Source organism: Phasianus colchicus, chromosome 2 (assembly GCF_987193195.1).
Source record: "Phasianus colchicus chromosome 2, bPhaCol1.hap1.1, whole genome shotgun sequence".
Taxonomy (NCBI): domain Eukaryota; kingdom Metazoa; phylum Chordata; class Aves; order Galliformes; family Phasianidae; genus Phasianus; species Phasianus colchicus.
In genome coordinates this window covers 44,493,403-44,518,101 of record NC_143437.1, presented here as the reverse complement: position 1 = coordinate 44,518,101, position 24,699 = coordinate 44,493,403, and the positions used below count along the sequence as shown (strand labels likewise).

The 24,699-nt window shown below is 36.9% G+C and overlaps 1 protein-coding gene across 1 annotated transcript in view; it reads right to left on the bottom strand.

The window, feature by feature from the left end:
* Positions 1–24,699, bottom strand: part of PRKN (parkin RBR E3 ubiquitin protein ligase) — a 683,347-nt gene that overhangs the window by 449,660 nt on the left and 208,988 nt on the right. The window contains exon 3 of the mRNA XM_090135537.1: positions 17,744–17,981. Coding sequence (XP_089991663.1) covers positions 17,744–17,981 — 238 coding nt within the window. The remainder of the gene's footprint in view (positions 1–17,743; positions 17,982–24,699) is intronic.

The following is a 24,699-nucleotide window of genomic DNA, read 5'->3' as shown; positions in this document are numbered from 1 at the left end:
AAACTCCTAAGGAGGGAAGGGGAGGTTGAAGCAAAAGAAAAACAAAAGCAAAAGAAAATCTGCAGAGCCTGTTTGTGCATGCCTTCACATCAAGCATATGATATATAGAAAATAGCTATGTCATGTCCAACAAGTAACAAAGTACTGAAAGACTGTGGAAAGAATAAAATATCAAGATATTATCGGATTTTCAACTGAGAATCACTGCAGAACTTAAGAAAAGAATTAAGAGAATCAATATTTAAAATTACAGAATGGATGCATACATTTGCAAATCAAAGATAAGATTGTAGCAGCTTATTTATAGTTTCAAATAGAAGGCATTTCACAAAGGCACATCTCCATAAGAGATCATATGCAATTTAGAAAACCACTTTTTTGAAAAGAGAATATAGAAATAAGACTGTGCAATAACACTAGCTAATTAGATTTGTGTCATTTGACTAAAAATTCCAATAGCAGAATACCCTCCATCAAAATAATGGCTATTGCCAGTGGGATTCTTCTGTGTTCCCTACTTATTTGCAGTTCCCCAAAAAAAACAAAAAACAAAACACCCATATCTACTCAACTAATGTTGTCAAGATAACATATAGGAAAATTAATTTATCAATAGAAATTCCCAGTAACTATGAAATCCTTGTGACCATAAGCAGACAAGAATTGTAGAGTCTGTTACCTTATTACAAAACATTTTGGAAATATTTATGTTTCAGAGCACCCAAGGAACAAATAGCGAGGTGGCAAAGTTTCCAGTTATTCAAGGAATGAAAACACTAAAACAGCTTCATTAGCAATTTTTAAATCTAAATTTCACTGTTACTGATCAAAAAGCAGTGTTCTCTTGTGTCTGTATAACTGGTTAGAACACAGGAAACAAAGCTCAGAATTAAATGGTCAGTTTTCTCAGAGTAGCACAAAGGAAATTGTGCTAGAGTGATCATCATCAGAAAAACAAGAGAAACAAACAATGAAATGATGAAGTTTCATGCTGATTTGATTTACTCAGGGCAGTAAAAATGAAGGCCAGCAGGAAAAAAAAGACATTGAAGAATGTGGGATGCTGAGTGACTAGTAATAAAATGCAAAATGAAATTCATTGTAGGTAAATGTAAGGTAATGTGCATGAGAAAAATAATTTCACAGAGATAGTCGTGGGCTTGACGGGTTATTACCACATAGAAACAAGATCTTGAAGTTATAATAAGAAAATTCTAAGAACATTTCAGCTCAGTGTTCAGTAGCAATCAAAAAAAGTAAATTGAATGCTAGGAAAAGAATAGAGAAAAAGTAGAATATAGTGCTGTACAAATGCCATTACAAATTCCACTGAGTGTTCAATTTCTAAAAGCCTACTCTTTCCATTTCAGAGTAGAATACGGTATAACCGATAGGATACAAAAAAAAGAGAATGAATAATTGATAGTATCCATACTAGAATCCCGTAAGTAGATTATGCCATTCAGGCCACCCAGAAAAGAGATAATTAAAGCAGAGTGTTAAACCAGTGTTAAACCAAGATACTTCAACAAAATGATTACAGTAAAGATAATAGAAATCAACTTCATCCGAAATTATTTCTCACCAACACCCTTACAAAGTCATAAGAAGGTGACCTAAACTGGCACAGCATCCTAGAAAATATCATCACCAGTCTGGTACTTTCTTATCTGCATTATCTATGGACTACCAATAAAACACAATGTTAAATGAGTTTTTTATGTGAGCTGGTATAGTTGTTGTCACCTTTCCTGTGAGAAAGAGATGGAAATAATCTGTTACCATATTTCACTGTCCCTTCAGAAGGACTGTAGCTTGGATCTGTAGCTAGTTTCATCTGTCCAACTAATTTTGACCAACCGGCTCCAACAGGAAACTTCTAGGACAGTCCTGATCAGAATGATGATACCTTCTGTGCAACCCAGATCATGCCTTGCTAGAGGCATTTTGTGTTCCTGCTCAAGAATAAATCCTGTCCCATCAATCTTTGCCAAATTAGTTTCAAATCATTAACTTTTTAAAATAGGTATAGATATTTATGTACTTGGTTTTATCTACAGGAACCCATGGATACTTGCGACCTTTAGTTCTGATACACACAACCTTTAGCTCTTCTATAAAAGTACTGAAGTAATCCATGTGAAGAGATACTGATAGGAAAAACAAAGGGCAGAAAATGTCATAGATGTCACTGAAACATTCTGGGAAGTAGTAGTAGGAGTACTGTAAGCATGGGAAATTGCTAGTCAAAACAGACCCTTCCCTAATACATAGGAAGAGTCAGACAGCAGCACTGTGTTTTGTATTGAACAAGATGATAGGGTAACAGACATACAATCAGAGACATTTTGCACATACAGTAAAGTTGAGTGTTGGAGATGAGAGCCAAGGATTTGATCAAAGGATATAAAAATAGTAGAGACAATTAGCAATGAAGAAATCACATTTTAATTTTGAAAAAAGGCACACAATAAAGGATGAAATATAAGGGAAAAAAAATTCAGAATATATAAAGCTGATTTTCTGTATTATATCAGAGATGATCTATGAAAACGGAAGAGTTGGACCAGCACAATGTACAGAGAACAGAAGTATTGGCAATTTTCAATAAGAATGCCACACCATATGGATTAAATAGAGTAAGAAAGTTTTTCGTTTCGTAAGGGCTGCAATATAGTTGATGTCAGTACATGAAGATTTGACCAGAGAGATCAAGATAAATAATATCTTCCAACTTACCTGCCTTTGATGAGCTAAGAATTAATCGAAGGTACTTGTGCTCTGGGGAAGAAATGCCTTCATCTTCATCATCAATCTCATTCATAGGTGCACATGTATTTAGTGATACTGATGATACACCTTATTTGTAACAAAGTGTTGAAAAGATAAGAAGCATATGAGTTTGGATTGCTGAACTGCCAAGTAACTCCAAGTCTGAACTCAATCACCTTACTTTCACAAAATATAAATTAAGTTTACCATGAGGGAAACAAGGTAAAGTGAGATTATACACAGTACCAAGCCCTAGAACATCTCAGCAGAATTCAAGAGCCTTATTCAGGAGAGGCCCTACTGTAAATTAATGTTGGGAATAAGATACTTCAACACAATGATTACAGTAAAGACAATAGAAATCAACTTCATCCGAAATTATTTCTCACCAACGCCCTTACACTTTAATGCATCAGCATGTGTAAAGCATTTTTGCTGCCTGTAAAAATTGGTTGGTCCAAGCAGTAAGCTAGTAAACTTGAAATTCTAAAAATTATCCAAACTCCCAACCTTCACATTTTGCAAGAAAACAAGTTGGTCAGACAAGGTTCTTTGTAAAGAAGTGATAGTTTTCATGGGGGGAAAAAAAAAAAAAAAAGTATATGGTATATATGTGGAATTTACAAATGCAGAGCTGTACAATGAAAATTGCAAGCAAAAATTCATGGCTGGATTCAGGGTAATAATGACTGATAAAACAGATAAAATGGACATTTCTAGAAAAAGAAATGAATTAATTCTATGTATGCTTAGAGGTTGTAGAACAAGCTAGAATGCAGAAATTCTAGAACTTAGAAAACTTCTGTTTTCTTTCTTTACCAGCCTCTTCCTTCAGAGACTGAGAAAACACAGGAATAAGATATGTAAAATGACTTGCAGATTAAAGGCAGTGTGTTTACACACATGTACTGTTGCTGTACTGTGACAATATCATGGAGTGATCAGTGCATCACTTTTACATAATGCAAAACCAGGACAACACTATAAAAAGTAGGAACAGATTTTAGGAACAGAAGTCAATTCAGAACTTTTATAAAGTGTGTTCATTTATAGTCTAAACAGAAATTCTGGGCATGTGACAACATTCTTTGGCTTTTAGAAGATAGTTTTGGAAACAAACTCTTCAAGAGGTTCCTTTATTTCTTTAAATCATTCAGCAAAAGGGGCTGGGAAGAAGCCATGTAGGGTTTTCAGGTAATTAAAACCAGGCCTACATATTTAAGCAGTAAGCAGTAAACTGTAGCTATTTAAAATAACAATCAAGTTTCACACATGCAAAAAGCTAACTTCCTCCTATTGAAGAACAGAAGCATAGAAAGCACAGAAATTATTTTATCAGTTTTCGAATGAATGATACAGACTATCCTATTCCTGTAACTCCCAGGATTGCTCAACACATCTGAAAATTCCCCCGGTGAGGTAATGGCATCTACAGTACAGTGAGCTCTGCTGCTTTTTCAATATATGCAATTCTGCCTGCGATAGCTTTGAGCTTCAGCTTTTAAGTGTTCCCCAGTGCACTTTAAGGAGAGACTTTGGGAAGTCTCCAACCAGAGTACCTGTTGACTGGGTCATATAAACAGTAAGAAAAACAGAATTTATTATTCAGAAGGAACAATGTTTCTCCATCAGAAAGAATAAAACTAATGATGAAATATTTGAAGCAATTCCACATGAAGTTTATAAGAAGTTTATAAGAATTTATCTAGATATCTGACACACTATAAATTCTTGATTACTCAAGTAATCCCTAAATGTAAAGATATGACCAAATGAAACAGCAGTAATATACTGGTCCTGCAGGACTTATCTATCTATTATATTGTTCAATCATCCATATCTTGTTCTCTTGTTCATCAATTGTTAGATATTTTTGATACTATATTTATAGTATAGTCACATGCTATATTAGTATGAATTATTCATTGCATTTTAGATACTAAAATACATAGCAATTCTCTTCTCCAGAAGATTAATTTAAACCAAGTCCTGTTATCTGTCTTCAACCTGTCAGTTTCGGAAACCCTCTGCTCCAGGAACTTTGGAGACTAAACTTCTCACAACATACATATAGAACAGTGCTCTCCCAAGCAGTTGTTACCTAACTGATCAGTATGTCACTGAAACAGCAGCTGCCAGCTTAGCTCTCAGTTGTTCCAGCAGCACCACACCAATCAATTAAGCCAATTGATTTTGGAGAATGGTTTTGTTGAAGTTAAACAGAAACGCTTAAAGATTATTTTGTACATTCAGCTTGAGATGTACTTTATACCTCTTAATCTCTACAGAAGTCTGTTCCCTTTCTCTCATTTCACAAGAATATATGACAGCTTCTTTTTCTTTCCATTTTATCCATTTGACAATAGCACAAATGTATGTGCTGGGGCTCTCCTCTCTAGTGCTGAATTCCCAAGTTTCTCAAGTTGCACCATAATATAAAAAACATTCCTGCAGTCCCTGAAGAGAGAAGATTTAATCTAGATAACTCCTCACTTCCTTCATCAACAACCATTTGATTTCTATTGGATTCTCTTGCACTATTCTGTGAAGGACCCAAACACTCTAGGAAACAGTCAGGCTATTATCTCTACTTCTCCAGCCCATAACTCAGACTCTTGAAGTACTATCTACCTGTACAGGAGCTAGTAACACTATAGTTCCACCACCTTGATAACATGTACATCATAACAGATGAGAAGCATCCTGTATACTAGTGAACTGACACACATCAGATCAATAAGCATCTCAGAAATAGAAGTGACTCCGTTTCAAGTTTTAATCACATCATCAGTTGAGATTTTCTTTTTTGGAAAGAAGATATTCTTGATGTCATCATCTAACATATTCTAATTCTTCTATATTCGAAACAATGAAAATGTGAATGAAAATTATTCCAAGAATAACTAGAAAGACATTCACATCTAAAAAATAAATAAAGAAGAGATTTCAGTACTCAGACTGTAGGGGATTGTGGAGAATAGGGATAGTAGACTGAAGAGATCAAGGAGAACTGGCAGCATGAAAGCTATTGGTACAGATGGCAATACTTGATGAAGATATTTTCATCTACAGTTTCTAGTCAAACACACAGAGACTGGGAGATAAATAATCACCTTTCTGCTGCCTGCTCAAATGGTACTCAACTTCTTCATGCCTGGATGACAGAAGTAAAACGTATTTGCTCACATTCATACTGCTAAATTAACTCCACTGGAGAAGTCCCTATTACAGTTTAAGAAACACTATGTGTAAGACAGGTAAAACTTTTGTTTGAAAAAATCCTTTGCATCTCCACCTCAAATATTTCACAAAGGTTGATGTTACAAAGAAGATATTACCCTCAGTACGTTTGCAGATGACACCAAGTTGGGAGGTGGTGTTGATCTGCCTGAGGGTAGAGAGGCCCTTCAGAGGGACTTAGATCAGCTGGATTGCTGGGCTGGGGTGAATGGAATGAGGTTCAGCAAGACCAAGTGCTGGGTCCTGCACTTTGGCCCCATGCAGCGCTATAGGCTTAGGGACAAGTGGCTGGATGATTGTGAAGAGGAAAGGTACCTGGGGGTGTTGGTTGATGCTCAGCTCAACATGAGCTGACAGTGTGCCCAGGTGGCCAAAAGGGCCAGCGCCATCTAGCCTGCATTAGAAATAGTGTGGCCAGCAGGAGCAGGGAAGTGGTCATCCCCTTGTACTCAGCACTGTTGAGGCCGCACCTCGAGTACTGTATTCAGTTTTGGGCCCCTCATTACAAGAAAGACATTGAGGCCCTGGAGCGTGTCCAGAGAAGGGCAACGAAACTGGTGAGGGGTCTGGAGCACAAGTCCTATGAGGAGCAGCTGAGGGAGCTGGGATTGTTCAGTCTGGAGAAGAAGAGGCTCAGGGGAGACCTCATCGCACTCTACAACTTCCTGAAGGGAGGCTGTGGTGAAGAGGGGTTTGGCCTCTTCTCCCAGGCAACGAACAGGACCCTGGGAAATGGCCACAAGTTGTACCAGAGAAGGTTTAGGTTAGACTTAAGGAAGATCTTTTTCTCTCAGAGAGTGGTCAGGCACTGGAACGGCCTGCCAAGGGCGGTGGTGGAGTCGCTGTTCCTGACAGTGTTCAAGAGGCGTCTGGATGAGGAGCTGCAAGATCTGGTTTAGTAGCTTGTGGTAGCAGTGGTAATGTGAAGACGGTTGGACTAGATGATCTTATAGCTCATTTCCAACCTTGTGATTCTATGATTCTATATTGCTATTGATATGTATGATATTGATATGTACCAGAGATCAGTTCAGCCATGGATGAAGTTTTATATTCCTATCAAGTCAAAAATCACTGTGAGCAATATAACAGTGAGGTTTAGAAGCCAGGATAAGAAATACAGTAATTTACAGCAAACAGTGTAACTTAAAGTGTAAAAGTACAATATCCATAGTCATTAATCTGAAATCTTGAATTCAGGTCTTGCTTTTGCGCAGCTGAAGATAGTGGAGATTTTTTCTATTCATTGCATTACTTCTAGCATAAACACAACATTCTATCCAAAAAACTAAATTATGCTTAGGGAGTCCTGAAAAATTTAATCAGGGTCTTCACCTGCCCATACTTACAGTTCAGATTTTATTGAAAACACTATTGATGTTTTAGATACTTCAAAAGTAATTTGTGAAGACTGAAAATGGTTGCAATAGATAAAAATTCAGTTGCCAACTCGTTGAAAGGTTTCTTCCAGTAATATATACTGAGTATTATTGTGTGGTGAAGCTAAAGAGAAAACTGGTGAAGTAAAGAGGATCAGAGCCCCAGGTACCTTTGGTGGTAAAGCGTATGTCTGATCTAAACCATTAACATATAAAAAATACGAAGTGACGGTTTCCTGAATCGCATCATTACTGGTGATGAGATGTGGTGTCATTGCTACAAGCCGGAGAGTCAAAATGGCTGTCCAAGAAGTGGTGTCATGAGAATTCCCCACTGAAGAGAAAGTCCAGTGCAGCCCTCAGCAGATAAAATGATATGCACTGCTTTCTTCGATAGGAAAGGGGTGATCTGTCTGGATTTCCTTGAACTTTGACAAAGCATCAACTCTGACCACTACATCACGACACTGAATAAGCCTAAGGCTAAACTTCCAGAGTCAGGCCAGAGAAGAAGACAACCTTTCTCTTGCAACGCATTAACACCAGACCCCACACAACTTTGAAGACTGTTGAAAACGTTGCCAGTCTGGGCCAGACTGTCCTACCACATCCATCATACGGTCTTGGAATCACAGAATTGCTTTGAAAAAGACCTTCAAGATCATCAAGTCCAACCACAATCTAACCATAGTACCCTAACTCTAACAACCCTCTGCTAAATCGTGTCCCTGAGCACCACATCCAAACAGTTTTTAAACACATCCAGGAATGGTGAGTTAACCACCTCCCTGGGGAGCCTATTCTAGTGCTTAACCACCCTCCCTGTAAAGAAGTTTCTCTTGATATCTAAACTAAACTTCCTCTGGCACAACTGGAGGCCTTTTCCCCTTGTCCAGATTTGGCACCTTCTGACTTCCATCTGTTCAGGCCAGTGAAAGATGAACTGCATGGGTAATATGCTGTCATAACAGTTGTGAAACAGTGAGTCACCTGCACTGGTTCAGATTTTTACAAGCACAATATGCAGAATTACATTCATCCACAGCAAAAAAAAAAGTATAACCAAAGCTGATGACTGTTGAAAAATAGTGTTCTGTTCCTATCAAATAGTGTTGTTGTGCTTTTTATCCTAGTTCCCATGGAAATAAATAGAAGGCATTACTTTTGGAGTGATCTTTACATAGAGAAATTTATGAACCAGATGGGCTTGCATTGTACCTGGAAGTTTAGATATGGATATTCTACTCCAGAAATGCAAAAAGCAGTTTGCAGCTAGGGAGACTGTCAACACTAAATCCAAAGTGTTCAGCTGCAAACACCAGATACGGCAGCAGTAGGATATAACTCCTAAATCAATACCTGACATGTTTTCAAGGTCGAAGATCTCAGACTGAATACCCATGAAGATGCCAGCAGTACATACAAGCTTATAACGTACAGAGTTTCAGATCTATCAATGTATACAAAGATGCATGCTGTTGTTTTTTAACTAGTATTCGGAAATTCTAGTTTTGAATTTTAAGGATAACCATTAAATAGAGACTTCTAGATCCTGGATACCCCACTAAAGAAAATAAGATTCCGATGCAGTAATTCTCAAAAAAATGATTTCACAGAACAAAGAATCCAGCTCAGAAATATTCCAGGCTGTTCCACTTGCAATCTACTGTATCATTATGCCTAATAACTGAAAGATAGATCAAGAAAGACAATGTTTTCTTTAATAACTAATTTTCTATCATTTTGATAATTTGATCATAAATTCTGTAATGCCACCTCAGTCCAGTTCTCTCTGAAAATAAAGTCTCCCCAGTGATAGTAAAGTCCCATAGAATATCAACACCCAGTAGATTCTGGAAAACATTTAATAACTATATGAGGCAATGGTTGTTTGCAAGGATGGATCGTCATACTCTTTCAAGGGAGTAATAATCTTAGTTGGTAAGTATAAAGGAGAATGAATAAGCACAAGCAAAGTTAATCATAGGGTTTAAGATTGCTCAGAGTGGGGAAAATCTGCTCTGAGGTATTCATGGAAATCCACATAAAATTGACAGAATCTCAGGTTTTATGCTCAGCTATTCCCCAAAATAAATAGGGGAGGAAAAAAAAAAAAAAAAAAAAAAAAAGACAAAGAAACAAAGAAAAAAAAAGAAAACTCCAACAAAACAAAAGATGAAGAAAATAGCTGAAATCCTTGCTGGCAGTCTCTGAAGAGAAGCCTGCATGGGCACGCAGTCCATTATCTTGGCATTGCTAATAATAGTTACCCAGCCAAATAGTCACAGCAGTGGAAACGTGAAACCTTCACTGAACAAAGCTGATGGCAAGATTGTAAAGGCTTTTTGGCAGAGCAGCGCAAGAGCCTTCGCTGACCTTTGAATTCTGCTTTTCTGTGAATAAGAATTAAATCTTTTAAATTAACTGCCCAGTTTCCTGCCATAAGTATTATTTTATTTAAAAAAGAAGTCTCTCTGAAGTCATTTTCCTTCATATAGAGAGAGCAGGATATGTTTGGCATATGACTTTCTTTTTTTTTTTTTTAATCTTCTAGAGTCAACAGAATTTGTTAAACTGTCTGTTCCATGCAATTACTTGCTGAAGATCAAGTTCTTCTGATAGGGCTGCCCTCCCTGTTCCCTTGCTGTGTACACAGAACTCTAAACGACATTAATGAAACTCAGATGTGATTTCAGAGAAGAATATGTCTCTCAAATGTTTCTGAACAGTAAGATACCATGCCATACAAATACCATGTAGCGGAAGCACCGAGCCTCACAGCAGCAGCAAGTTCTGTTATTTAATCAACTACTGTTACTTAAACAAAGCATTCTTCTCATTTTTAAGTGTTATTTCCCTATTTTCTCCTGTAGTATCTCTAGCTAATTCCTGTCAACAATTATTTTGGAAAAAAATAACATGCATACTTCTTTTTAATAAACACAGAACATTTTCATCTACAAATGCCACCTCCAGCCGGTGGCATAAAGATGCAAGTTCTGCATTTGTGGAAGTAAGCCCATCTATGCTGTCACCTACAAACAGACAAAATACATTCCAAGGACACAGCAGTGTTCTGACCCTACCCCCCTGACACAGGGGAGTTAGCAAATGTTACTGGTTTCAATTAACATGAAAGGGCCTTTAAAAACAATAAAGTAATTAGACACGTTAAAGGGAGGTAATTATGTCATGTAAGGATGAGCATTCCCAGAAGAGCTTTTGGCTCCAGTAAAAAAGAACATCTCTCAAATGAATTTCACGGACATGCAAGGTGTGGGAAAATGGCACCACACTCATCAGTGTTAAAAGCATATGATACAAATGAGGTCTCCAGCATGGCACCGACTGCAATAAATTATCAAGTGTGTGTTCTGTTTTCTGAAATGGGCTCAATTTATCATTTTATTGAAAAGGTTCCATTATGCTAATGTCTCATAAAATCACTTTTTGCTGTTGCTGGAAGGTGAAGAGGGAATATCAATTTTTATATAGAGAACTTGGAAGTATTGCAGCAGTAAGTTGTCAAGGGTTAATAACATTAACAGAAGATACAATACACATAAGAACAAATTCCCAAGGACTTTGTAATGGCAAATTTTCATAACCTTACTGGAAACAGAATAACCAGAATATTTCTCTAAAGTTTAGTTAGCTATTAAAAATTAAAAGATATGACAGAATCTCTCCGAATTGGGAAGATATGGATTTGATGGGTGGAGTGTTTGATGGACAAAGGACTGGCTGCAGGATCAGGTCCAGAGAGAGGATGGAGATTAGTGACAAGTGGTGACCCCCAGGGGTCAGTGCTGGGGCTGGTACTTTTTAATCTTCATCAATGACATCAACAGCGGGGTCGAGTGCACACAGCAAGTTTGCTGATGACAGCAAGCTGTGGGGTGCAGTCAACACACCAGAGGGATGCGATGTCATCCAGAGGGATGATCCAGAGAGCTGGGGCTGTTCAGCCTGGAGAAGAGAAGGCTGCAAGGTGATCTTATAAAGCTTTTCAGTATCTAAAGGGGAGCTACAGGAAACAGAGACAGATTCCTTATCAGGGTCTGTGGTAATGGAACAAGGGGAAATGGTTTAAAGCTCAATGAGGATAGATTTAGGTTAGATAAAAGGAAAAAATCTTTTACAGTGAGGGTAGTGAGGCACTGGATCAAGTTACCTACTGTTGTGGTTGATGCCCTATCCCTAGAGACTTTCAAGGTAAGGCTGGATAAGGCCCTGGGCAACCTGATCTTGCTCTGGTGTTCCTGTTCATTGCAGGAGATTTGAACTAGGTGATCTTTAATCCAATTCCAACTCTAAAGATTCTATGATAATCAGCAACAGTTATTTAGTTGGGCGAAAACTCTCCCTCTGTTCTGCAATTCACCCATGAACTGGCATTGGAGGTTGTTTAGGAAGTGCTGTTTCAAGGAAGGTCAAATTAAAGAACACCATTATCGTTTACATCAACTTACTCAGAGAGTAGTCTTAAAAGACAATTCGACAGCGTAGATTACTTACGAAAAGGAGCGCTCCTTCTCTAAATATTAAATAATAGGAACACTTGCTTTCTTTTGATGAATTGGATACAAGACAGGTAAGTATTAAAAGAGAAAGATAACTAGGTTTAGACAAACAATTGGTTTGATCTTGTACAATAGCTCTTTCCTGACTGAGATGTGACTTCCTTTATGCCATGCATCAAAAAATAGAGCACTGTTTCAGAAAAATTACCATATTGTGAATTACTAACTGAAAGGCCTTCCTTATAAACTTGTCCTCTATTATCTCCAAGCATTGCAATACAGCATCCACCAATAATAACCCAGCAAATAATCAAGAGGTGTAATTTGTTAGTATATATTTTAGCAGGTGAAAATGAGTAAGTGAAGCTAGATCACTGTGACTGTTGTTTCAGTGGATCACCAACAAAAACCCTTCTGGATATCAGAGCTTCAAATATGGATCACAGTTTGAGAACTTTTGCAATGCAACATTTTCCAGTCTGGAAACATTTAGAACTTCATAGAAACTTTAATTTGATGCAACAAATATTCTGTGAAATTAATTTAAAATTAAACGTAATCTCACTGCACCATATAAAAATGTTATGGTCATATTCTACTCTTAGTACACACCTGGGTTTTCCTACTTTAGATGAACAAGAAGTATGGCTACCTCTTAAAAGCATATCGTAACACTGTGATGACACAGGCGCAATGTTTGAGTATTTTGCACTGTGTATGCGATCAGTGTGATCATCAGAGGGACAAAGATGTGTATAGTTGACCACAAGAAGCATCCAAGTGGCAAAAGGTTGAAAAACAAAACACATAAGCATAGAAACTGAAAATCTTGGAGATACGGAGCACCCAGGAAGGATAAGCAATAACAGGTGCAGTTGAGATTGCCTTTGGAAAGGGCGCAAGTACTACATAAACATCAAATGTGTGGAGAAAATCTGGAGAGAAAGGAACAAAAGTCTGCTTTTGTCCTAATTTCTCTTGGCAGAGTTCTCAGGTCTCATCACTTTGACTTATGTGATTACAAGGCACATAGGCATTGGCTCCATAGTATTGTATGCTGACAGAAAATTCAAGATATATGTTCTTGTTCTAACAGTTAAAATGTTTGGTATATGTAATGAATGCATATTGCTAATGATTAACAATGTTCCAAAGCTAACCACTAGCAGAAAGTGAGTTGTTAATGTAGGAATTTTGTAAAGTTTTCTTCTAAAGTTTGAAATTGGTCTTATTTATTAGACTCTACATACTCAACCAAGTGAGCTCTGTTCAGTTGCAACTGCATTGCACATATAGTGTACTCATCCAGTGTGTAATGAAGACAAATGCACCCATACTCCTCAGAAAGTATTTGTCAAAGTCAGAACTAGTATATTACTGAATTGATACTTTGTTCTGCTTTTCTAAAATAAGTGAATTAGTTCCTTCCCTCTTCTGGATGTAGATTGATCTTCACATTGATTTTCCATTTCATATTTAAAAGTTTGTAAAACCGTGTATTTTAGACACTCTGAATCAAATGTAGAATAAATCACAATGGTGTAACACATTTTAATCCTCATACAAAGGTAAATTATCAGTGCACCAAATCTGAAAATACCACAGTAATCTAAATAGTTACTTAAATGTTTCTACTGAAACAACACATTGTTGGTCACCATTATGTAAAATACTATTTTTTCTTGAACAGCAGTATGAATCTCATTCAAATGCATGTATGTCTCAAGAACTACCATAAGAACCGTGTCACCACCACCATTAAATGGTAGTTTAATATCTCAAAAAACTCAGTGCAAGTTCTTTGATCATTTGTTTTTAGAACAAGATTTTGATAGCTTTGAAAAAAAGAACCTAATTAAATAATATAAATTAAAGAGAATACTGATTTCCTACCCTCAAACTACTGATTTACAATACCATAGACCTAAGGTACGATTACTTCATTAAATTGTTTTAAAATTAATCAACAAATGATTGCTACAATGATACCATGGAAAAATTATTTATACAGATAAATTTCTCATTAAAAATAGAACTAAATGCCAGCAGAGAAAAAAAAAAAAAATAGGAATCCTTTCTTTCCTAAGGGAATAGTAAATTCTTAGGTATTTTGCCATGTGATACTGAAAAGAAGAAGTAGGCCACTGGAAAGTAAGTTCATTTTTACACTTGCCTGAGTAGTGTCTGGTTCAGTTGCTAAATGCTTACAAACCTTCAAGTCCCAGAGTATCAATACAGATGCTCTTGTATTGCTGGAGGCCATTTTGAATGGATCAATGCTTACATTTTGATGGCACTTTCTAAAAGAGGGTAAGAAAAAGCTGCAGATCTAGGAATACTCAACTGAATGCCACATGAAAACAGGGAGGTGGAGATGTATATCATGTTGTTCCCTGGTCTAGAACTAATTTGAAAGCATAAGTTTTAGAAAATTCACTAATTTTAAAGTGCACCTGGAGCTTACACTGCTCATTTTCTTCAAACAAACCTGACCCAAAAATCACATCCTCGTTTTAATTAAAAGATGTGATAATAAAATGTAATATCAATTACAGAAGAAATTAGAGAAATTTCAACACACAATCAATAAGATATTATTCAAGATGTATTCATATACTGTTGACAGTATTCCTAGATAAATTCTTCTCTATTATTCTTCAGAGCTTTTCTTGGTCGTATGCAGTTTTCACTACCCAAACTCTAAATTCTGGATTTTTCTTCTAAAAGTTTCTGTCTGTATCTTTCACAAATCAGACTCTGATTTAGAGCTCAAAATAATTATCGCTTCCTACTTTTAAGCACTGACATCATGGAGGTTTCGCTAATGACTAGTTTACCTCTCTCATAACTTGTATTTCTCTCAGATGCAAGGAAAGCAGGTTTCAACCGGCGTTAAGTTTTGGTTAAAAAAACTTCCTAAGTAGGTGGAAGAGAATCAATTTTTTTTTTCTGCTACCCTTTACAACTTGGCCCAGCTAAGCCAGATTTTTGTTTCATGTTCATTAAAAGTCATACAAGGTGGTACTGAGCAGACAAAAATGCATCGCTATTACCTTTGTCTGAAAAGAGAGGAAGCATGGAAATTCTTGATGCACAGATAACTTGCATCTATTTTCACATTTTTTTCAGTCTGTTAATGACTGTCAAACTTTTGAATTTCTCATGGACAAACATGTTTTGTACATTCCAAACACAATTTATGGAAGATGGTTCTCCAGACAAATAAAAAGTTGCTTTCATTACTCATCACTAAGGAAGGGGGTGAGCTGTGAAGAAGATGCCCCACTGTGTTCTTCTGCAAGGAGCAAATAATCGAGACAGGATGCCAGGCCACAAAGGCAACTGTCTAATCAAATGCACCAGTTCATACTATAAATGCATACTGCATAAGTGTACATGCATAATGGCAATACAAAATAACAAGTTTTCTCTACTGGATTCTCTGGTAAAATTTTACAGTTTGATCTCCAATTCAGCACTTCAAAAATAATATTCTTCCACTCAAATGATGCAAAAGCTTCTAAGGGAAGCTTCTAAGAGAATCTTTTGGCACGCAAAATTTAATCACAAACCCTCTTCCTCATAATTCAAAAGTGGGCAAAATAAAAGGGGTACAGGGAATTGCCCTCTGTTCATTGTGTGTGATCTCACACGCACAAAAGAATAATGCTTGGTTTTACTGGATAGGTTTCTCTTTCTGAGAAACAGAGAAACAGAATAGCTTTAAAAGTATTTAAAGCAGAAGTAGTGCATATGTAGCCCTCAGTCACTCATTCCCACTACTGTTACTCATTGCAACTGTGTCAAGGCAAATATTACTATACAGTAGAGCTGACTGGAAAAAAAAAAAAAAAAAAAAAAAAAAAAAAAGATCTCTGGGTTCATCTTTTTTTCTTTATTCTTGCTGGATCATTTTTAACCCAGACTAGTACACATCTCAATGAATGATGTGACTACAAATTAACCCACCTCAAGTTCCAGTAGCAACAAAGACATAAAAATCCTCCATATTGAACAGAAGTCGTAGAGCTGAGCAGGGGCAAGGTTAAGTATCCATTGTGAGAGTCATAACAAGCCAAGGAGAAGACAAAAGACCTTTAAAAAAAACCTTCTTACTAATATCCTTTCAGGCAGAACTGTCAGTCATTACATCAAGCTGTTTTTTCCCTTATGAAAAAAAAAAAATCTGTTTAACATAATCTCAGATAAAACTAGACCACATATACACTCAGTATCTTTTTTCTCAGTTGTCCTTCTGCTGTGGAAATATTTGCTGCAACAGAATATGCCGATCTGTTTGTACGCAGCTTCACAGAATTTGCAGACTATGGAAAAATGCACTGCATAATACATTTTAAAATGCCTTACACATGTATAAACTATTCTGTAAAGTCAAACACTACTATTAATTTCATGTAAATATCATGTACAGTAGTGAAAAAGCATTAAGGAGCTAACACCACTGCCTTGACTTAGACTGAAGGCCCAGTCTGAAACTGTGTCCCTGCCTTAACAGATTTAAATTGGCATGCACCCCACTTATCTCATTATTCATGGAGAATGAGAGATGTGGATCATTAAGCTGGGCACTAATTTGTTCCTAAACTGCACTCATTCATCATCAGCTGGCAGTGAGAGGTTGATCAAGTCAGTTGTGGAACACTTCTCTGACCCTTCCATTTCTTTTTGGCATGAGTTACTTAAGAAATTTTCTATAAAGTTATACTAACAGTTTAGTAGCTGTTCAGTTAAGCATTATTATTTTTGTGGTCAGGTTAGTTACAGAGGTATCTCCATGTCATATTTACAAACTCCCTTCTGTACCTTGGACCTCTGTGTTTGCTATTATCATCCATACCAATCGTTCCAAAAATACATCTTTGATAGAACGTTACCACGAATCACCCCTTAGAGTCCAGTATTCCACAAAATGATTTTTCTTCATTGGAGACAAACAGAGTGTTCAATGAGGTTTACCCAGACCGTGTCTGTAGGAGAGGGTTACTCTGAGAAGTAGTATCTAAAACATTCTTGTATTTCTTTCTGACTTTTGTAAACATCTCTCCAGAACCATTTTAATTATTACAGCACAATCCATTTGACAGTGATGTAATTTGTGCCTCAGACAATTTCTCACGATGAAGAAAAAGTAATCTCTGTAATAATTTGGTGGGTGAAGAACTACATAAATCACAGATGAATCATCATCATGTTTTGCACCAACTGTGTTACTATAAATAAAATGTCCATTGTATAGAAATATGTATATTTAAAAAATGCACGGGTATGAAAACATTACAACAGATTGAGAATTAAACACATTTCCAATGCAAAAGCTTCCAAATATTCTAGTAAAGGAAGCTTCAATTATGAAAATTATAGAAGGACTATTTTTTGCTTGCCAATAGACTTATGCTTTTTGATATATTTTTGGTGCTTTTATTGTTGATGATGACTTCTTAGAGATAGGAACAACAAAAGAAATCATTGACTTTATCCACTAAGCACAATTATTTTGCTAGAAGATGCATCAGCTGTTTATTATCTCTTAGTATAGCTGCATTTTTTGTTTGAAAACTAAAAGAAGAGCTTTTCCTTTGTGGTATAGAATTGCGCACCATAATAAAGAAATAAATTTTTGTTTTGAGTATTGAAATGCCCTGTCTCTGGGGACATTCAAAGTCAGGCTGGACCAGGTTCATCTTGATCTAGCTGTATATGTCCCTGTCCATTTCAGGGGAGTTGGACTAGATGTCCAACTAGATGTCTTTAAGAGTCCCTTTCTATTCAAATGATTCTATGATTCTGTGTACCAAACAACTGATTTACCTGATTTTTCAGAGGGAGGAGAAATGTTGGGTTCTTTAGTATCCAGAATAACAGCCAACCCTGCAGACAGTGATGGGAGGATGCTGGAACTGAGATCTATGCGTGTTAGACTTTCAGGTACTCTTTCCAATGTTTTTAGAATGCCTCCAGCATGGCTGTCTTCTGTCTCATCCTTATCAATATTTTTCTGTGGATTCTGAACAATATGAACGATGCTTTGCTGGACCAGGTCACAATTCTGCAACACAAAACCAAAATTCCAGTAAATAATTAATTGTGGCATAAGGGACAAAATCCGTCTATCTCCAATTTGTTATTTGTTAAATGGTCTCCAAACCATTTTGTGTAGAATTTCAGAGTGCAGTAATGGAGTTTAAAGGAAACTGACAAGAGTGCATTGCTAGAATTAGGATTACTTGTATTGGCAAAAGGGTCACAACACTTACAAATTTGGAACGTTTAACAGGGAAATGGTGGACCACAGCAAACAGCTCTAAATAAGTCTGATTCATTGGCACAAAGAAAGAACTCCAGAGAGAGCACTATTAAATCAAGTACTAGGAATATTCAACGTAAAATGCATTTGCACAGATAATGCTCACATACTCTCTTCAACAGCAGTTTAGGGTCAAACTGACAATCATGAAAAGCTCATAACCAAACTGCTTCAAATTGTTTTTTATTTTTTAAACAGAAACAGGGATTATGGTGGTACTGATGAACACTGATACCTATTTCTACTAATGTAATTTTAAATCTAAACCCGGGTTTAGATGCAGTCTCAATTTGCCATCACTATTCTTTTTAAAAATGAAATTCAACTGTTGTCTTCAGAATTAGAGAAAGCTTGAGGAAGATGTCATGTCTACTTTAGTCTTCTACATTTTAGCCCAAGAGATCTTACATGCACACAAGTACTTCTGTTTCCTCGATTCTCATCAGAGACGATTCTCCATAAGAATGAAAGGGTGAAGGGAGGAGTACTGAGAGATAATGTATGACTGAAGTAAAGCCACTAAACAGAAATTATTAGAGCAGGGGATAAGAAGAGAGAGCAGAACGTTATAAACAGCATTAAAATATCTGTAAAGGAATCTTATTTCTAAAAGATGGAAATCTGTTTCTCAACTTGGATTTTCAATAACAACATTTTCTTCTTAGTAAAGCAGTAATAAGCCTGTAAAGAGTTTTCAGAGCAAGGACTCTGTAGATTTAATATTCAAAGAAAACAGTCATTAGATTTTTAACTTCAAAATATCATGTTGACATTAAAGGTCTCCTTTATGTTCACCTTTTTGCCCGTAACATTTTAATAATACCCATTTAGATAGCAAAATAATTGTAGTCATCAACAGAAAACCTCAAACACAATTGTCACTCTGAAATTTCTCAGTATATTGACTATTAAAGAAATTAATAACCTATAAGAAATTAACAATGAAATTAATAACCTAAGAGAATGAGGAGCTCCAAAGTGATTTGCTCAGTTACAGCTAGAATTGCAATGTGAAATATATATATAATCTTGCAACACTGAAAACCTTTAATCAATGGACAATCAGTTAAGTCATGTTTTAATGAGCATCTCTTTTGGGAGTTTAGCTTGCTTAAGTAGTTCTTGTCCCGCCTTTCTCTAGTTTTTCTCACTATTTACTTCCCTTTTCCATGCATTTCTTTTTTTAAATTTCCCTGATTCAATTCATAGCTTGACATTGTGCTACAGTCCAAGTGGGGATGGAACAGCGAGAATAAGAGAGATGGCAGGAACTCCTCAAATCAATGGAAAAACCCTCACAAAACAAAACCACAACATTTTTCAATCAATTGTATGGTATTGACTGTTGTACGTATTAGATGCATGGTTTAAGTCAACTGATCTCTAAAAAGTACAGGTTCTGTTCCAGTTTTTGAAGTCTGGGACATATGTGGTTAGTTTAGATATAAAGTAAGGGCTGACAAAATAAAGGTCTATCTTATCTACTACTCTCTCCAATAACATCTAGTGCCACATACTTCAAAAAAGATGTAAAAATTGCATTTCAGTTAATTATACAAGCACATGATGTACACTGTTACTGCGGGAAGAACTCCTTGACAACAGCCCTGCGGAGAAGGACTTGGGGGTCCTGGTGGATGAGAAGCTGGACATGAGCCAGCAGTGTTTGCTTGCAGCCCAGAAGGCCAACTGTGTTCTGGACTTCGTTAAAAGACGAGTGGCCAGCAGGGAGAGGGAGGTGATTGTCCCCCTCTACTCAGCTCTTGTGAAGCCTCATCTGGAGTACTGCATCCAGGCCCAGCACAAGAAAGATGTGGAACCAGGGCCACTAAGATGATAAGAGGGCTGGAGCACTTCTCCTATGAAGAAAGGCTGAGGGAATTGGGCTTGTTTAGCTTGGAGAACAGAAGGCTGTGGAGGGACCTCATAGTGGCTTTCCAGTACTTGAAGGGAGCATATAAACAGGAGCAGGAACAGCTGTTTATGAGGGTGGATTGTGATAGGACAAGGGGGAATGGTTTAAAACTGAAACAGGGGAGGTTTAGGTTAGATATAAGGAGGATGTTTTTCGACACAGAGGGTGGTGACACACTGGAACAGGTTGCCCAAGGAGGTTGTGGATGCTCCATCCCTGGAGGCATTCAAGGCCAGGCTGCATGTAGCTCTGGGCAGCCTGGTCTGGCAGTTGGTTAGCCTGCACATAGCAGAGAGGTTGAAACTAGATGATCTTTGTGGTCCTTTTCAGCCCAGGCCATTCAATGCTTCTACGATGATTCCATGATCATGGCAACAATTTATTCCTGGCTTTCATTTAATGAAGTTTTTAATTTTAAAAGTTTGTTTATTCAGTGAAGAACAAATAAGGTGAACATGTTGCACTTCAACATTCTGGCAGCTCTTTTTAAAAAATAAGAGCAAACTTTGGAACACTGAGCATCCCTACTGTGATAATAGCATAGGCTATAGACAGAGGAAGGCTTAATTAGCAGATCCCAGGGTAAGTTTTCAAAGGTAGAAGCTAGAAATGACAAACAACATCCTTTGATTTGCACACTGAGTATACTTAATATGAAAGCAACCAAGCAGTAACAAACACAAAAATCCCAAATCATCAGTTTTATAAAGTTGTTTTTGACTATATTTGAATTGATTTGGCTAGGGTTTATAGGAGGAAAACATTTCTCAGCCTTTGCAAGTAAGACGACACTACAAGACAAGAGATGATATCTTAATTGTGAAGCAACATGGATAAGAAAATCACCAAACAGTTTGCAGATTTAAGATTATTTATGCTTTATAGCAGACTATGTTGCATGGACATCAGATGGACTAGGTCCACAGCCTTCAACACTGAGGGAAAAAACGGTAGAATTCAAGTATTTCTCTGCATTTTTAGATTCTGTTCTCAGTTACTAGTGCAACACAAATGTAAGATAAAATTGTTTATGTCAATGTCACTTTCATTTTCTTCATGTATTAGTTTTATGCCTCAGGAAACATTTCCTCTGAGAACACCTATTATTAATGATCACACAGATACTGCCTTATCTGTTGATCCAAATTAATGCCTACAATCCATATTCCAAAGGGAAATACTGTAAGCATATATATTGCTGATTATGAAGCTTCTACGCTCAAAAGAGCAAGAGGAGCTGAGAAGATCCAGGAGTGATGAAACCCAGTACTGAGGACTATTTCCTTACAGAGTACAGTCTTTGTCCAACTTGGAGAAATGAATTCACAACAGAGGTGTAATTAGATACCTAATGTTACAAAATTATAATCTTATGGAGTCTTCACAATCCCTAGCTGTAAGAAACATGCCATATCGGAAAAAAAAAAACCACCAACTGACACAAACAACAACAGGGAACATATATTGATGCTAATAAGATAAAAATAAATAAAAATTGCAACAAAAAATGATATCTTTTACTTTTAAGTAAGGTTCAGTTTTTCAAAAAAATGGCTAGCATAAATGGAAAATATGAAACGCATACAAATACAGACTCATTCTCCTAAACAACCAGAGAGGTAGGAAAGCCTTGTTGAGTCATAGATGAGAGACGTTTTTGAACATCAGAACAAGAGAATAATGACCCATGAAAAAGATAAAGGAAACCTGCCTTAAGCGAGTGCTTTTATCCTTACCTTGACAAAATCTTCTATTTCCCCTTGAAGTTGCTCAATTTTAAGATAGAAATCTTCAGTGAAATAGCATCCGCTATCATAGGGAAGTATAATACTCAGATTATTAAGACAAATAAGGGTTTTGAAAACTAAGCTGAAGACATTCCATATCATGGCCATTTCTCTTCTATATACATGCAGTTTGCAACATATCATATGCATTTTATAGATACGTCACAAATGAGTTTTAATTCTTAATTTGAACATCTACAAAACCTCAAATATTCTAACCAGATTATTAAAACACGTGCAGGAAAAACAGGAAGAATAGAGACAAGAATCGTAGAATAACAGAATCATTTGAGTTGGAAGGAACGTTTAAAGGTAATCTTGTCCAACACCCCTGAAATGAACAGGGACATCAACAGCTAGATCAGGTTGCTTAGAGTCCCATCCAGCCTGATGTTAAATGTCTCTAGGGATGGGGCATCCATTGTTTCAGTGAAGAAACCTGTGCAATCTATTCCAGTACTTCACCACCCTTACTGTAAAAACAAAACAAAACAAAAGAACATTTTCCTTCTTTGGAAAGCCCTTTGATGGGCTCTGGTTTCACCTCTTCTTAGATCTACTTAGCACTATAGTGAAGTTCCAGGGCTCTGGTTTTCTGCTCGAGAGAGAGCTCTCAAGGTGTGCGTTCTACTTCTAATAAGATGCGTAAGCTTCACCTGTGCAGGCAAGCTGCTTTTGAGCATTTGAACATTCTGAAAGAAGTTAAAGCCATTTATGTAGACATTGCTAATAGATATAAGAGGATCTAGAGGGCTCAAGGTACAGGCTATCTGAAAAACAGCTCAACCACTGTAGAAGCTGACTTCATCTGTCATACAATGAAAACCCCAAAGATTTAGACAGCTGGAAGATAATGACAGAGCTTTTAGCATACGAATCCTAGAGACTGTAATTCATCTTCTCAGGTAAGAGGGGGCAAAGCTGTTTCTTCATTAAAGCATGATGCAAATACCAAAGCTTGCATCAATCTTTTAGAACCACGGTAAAAGTTCTACTGTATGTGTACTTTTAAAAACATTAGAAACTCTTTTTATTGTTACTATTTTTAGATTTTTACTACTTGCATTATTTAATCCAGGCCTCATTTGCTACCACAGAAAACTATGCTATGTGTACTACTGACAGTATTCGTATTACTTGCAGGAAGCACAAAGAGTGGGGAGAGGTCCTGTTGCTTGCACAGAGATGCTAAATCAAAAAAGCACCTGCATCTAGGCTGTTACTGTATCCCCTTATCATGACACAAGTGCCCCCACTGACTGGCTGACAAGGGTTTGACTGCACAGGTAAGAATTTAACATGAGATTCTGTTTTGAGGATGTTTATAACCTCAGATTTTTGCAGATGACACAAAAGGCAGTGAGAAACATAAGCCTATGATTCAGACTATTATTTAATAACATATGATATAAAGATAGATATGATATAAAGTTTCAAACCAAAGTCTTAACTGTTTTTGTTTGTTTTTGTTTTGTTTTGTTTTGTTTCTTTTTTTGCTGCCATCTTAATACAGAGAACTGCATTTAATTGATGTAAGGTAAACCACGATCATTCCCAGATATGAACAATGGAAATGAAGTTTGAACTATATTAGCAGCCTAATGGGAATAAGCACAAACACCAATTCTTTTGGCTTTAAGAAACATAAAGGACTTCACTGGTGAACAAAACCCAACATTCAGTTTCAGAGCCAAAATAAGGTAGTTTACTATACACTATACAACAACAAATTGATTTTGCAAGCTTAAAACAGGTAGAGAAACCATCATTATGATTCCCCTTAATTCTGGGAGAAAGAACCTCTGCAATTACAATTATGATAGCAATTGGGGAGCTGCCAAAGCTCCAGCAGTTGATCACTTGTCCACAGTACTTTGAAGTGCACCCAGGGATATACAACATACATTATCTTCAGGGCAAATCCAGACTCACTGCCTTTCTTTTTTCGAGTGCCCCTCAACTGTCAGTAGAAAGCCTGAATTATTCTGGGGCAAGGAAGCCACCAGATGAGTCCTTTGTCACCATACTAGATGCACTTCCACTTGCTTGCCTTGCCAGCAAGTCACATTCTGGAGTTTAGGAACAGAAGCTGCTGATCCCCTCATGTCATCAGCAGTCCTTTCACTGCAGCTTGATCACAAGTGTGCACCTGATCACAAGGCAGCAAGTCTGCCAGGAAGTGTGCTTCCCTCCACACAAAATTACGCACCCAGTTGACAGCTGGGACATCTCTGCCATAAAGTATCACAGAGAGTGAAGCTGGCAAGTGCCAGTTAGCAAAGATGAACAAGGGATGTGAACATATTGTCATTGTGACCTTGGAAATTCAACGCCTCTGATCATCTGAGCATACATGTAATACATTTACATTACTACCACGCTCTGTAAAAATTACTGCAAAATTATGACAACTTATGTGACAAATTCTAGGTATTAATTAGGTTCAACAATCACTTTCATACACTTACAAAAGTGTACATCACTTTCTTTTCTTTATTAATTAGTAATTGTTTATGTTCTTGTTGGGACTTTCCTCACTACAAAACTGTTGTTATTGTTCACATTTAAGGATACAGCCAGAGAGCGCTCATAAAAATTGCACAATTTTGCTCCATAAAACTTTGTATCTATAAATTTGCCATCAATCCTGAAAGATCGTACAAATTCTATTCCCAGGCATCAATATTATTAAAGATCAGACTATTGTAAAACTCTGCTGTCATTTTTGATGGCAACGACCAGTGACAATTCCTGCACT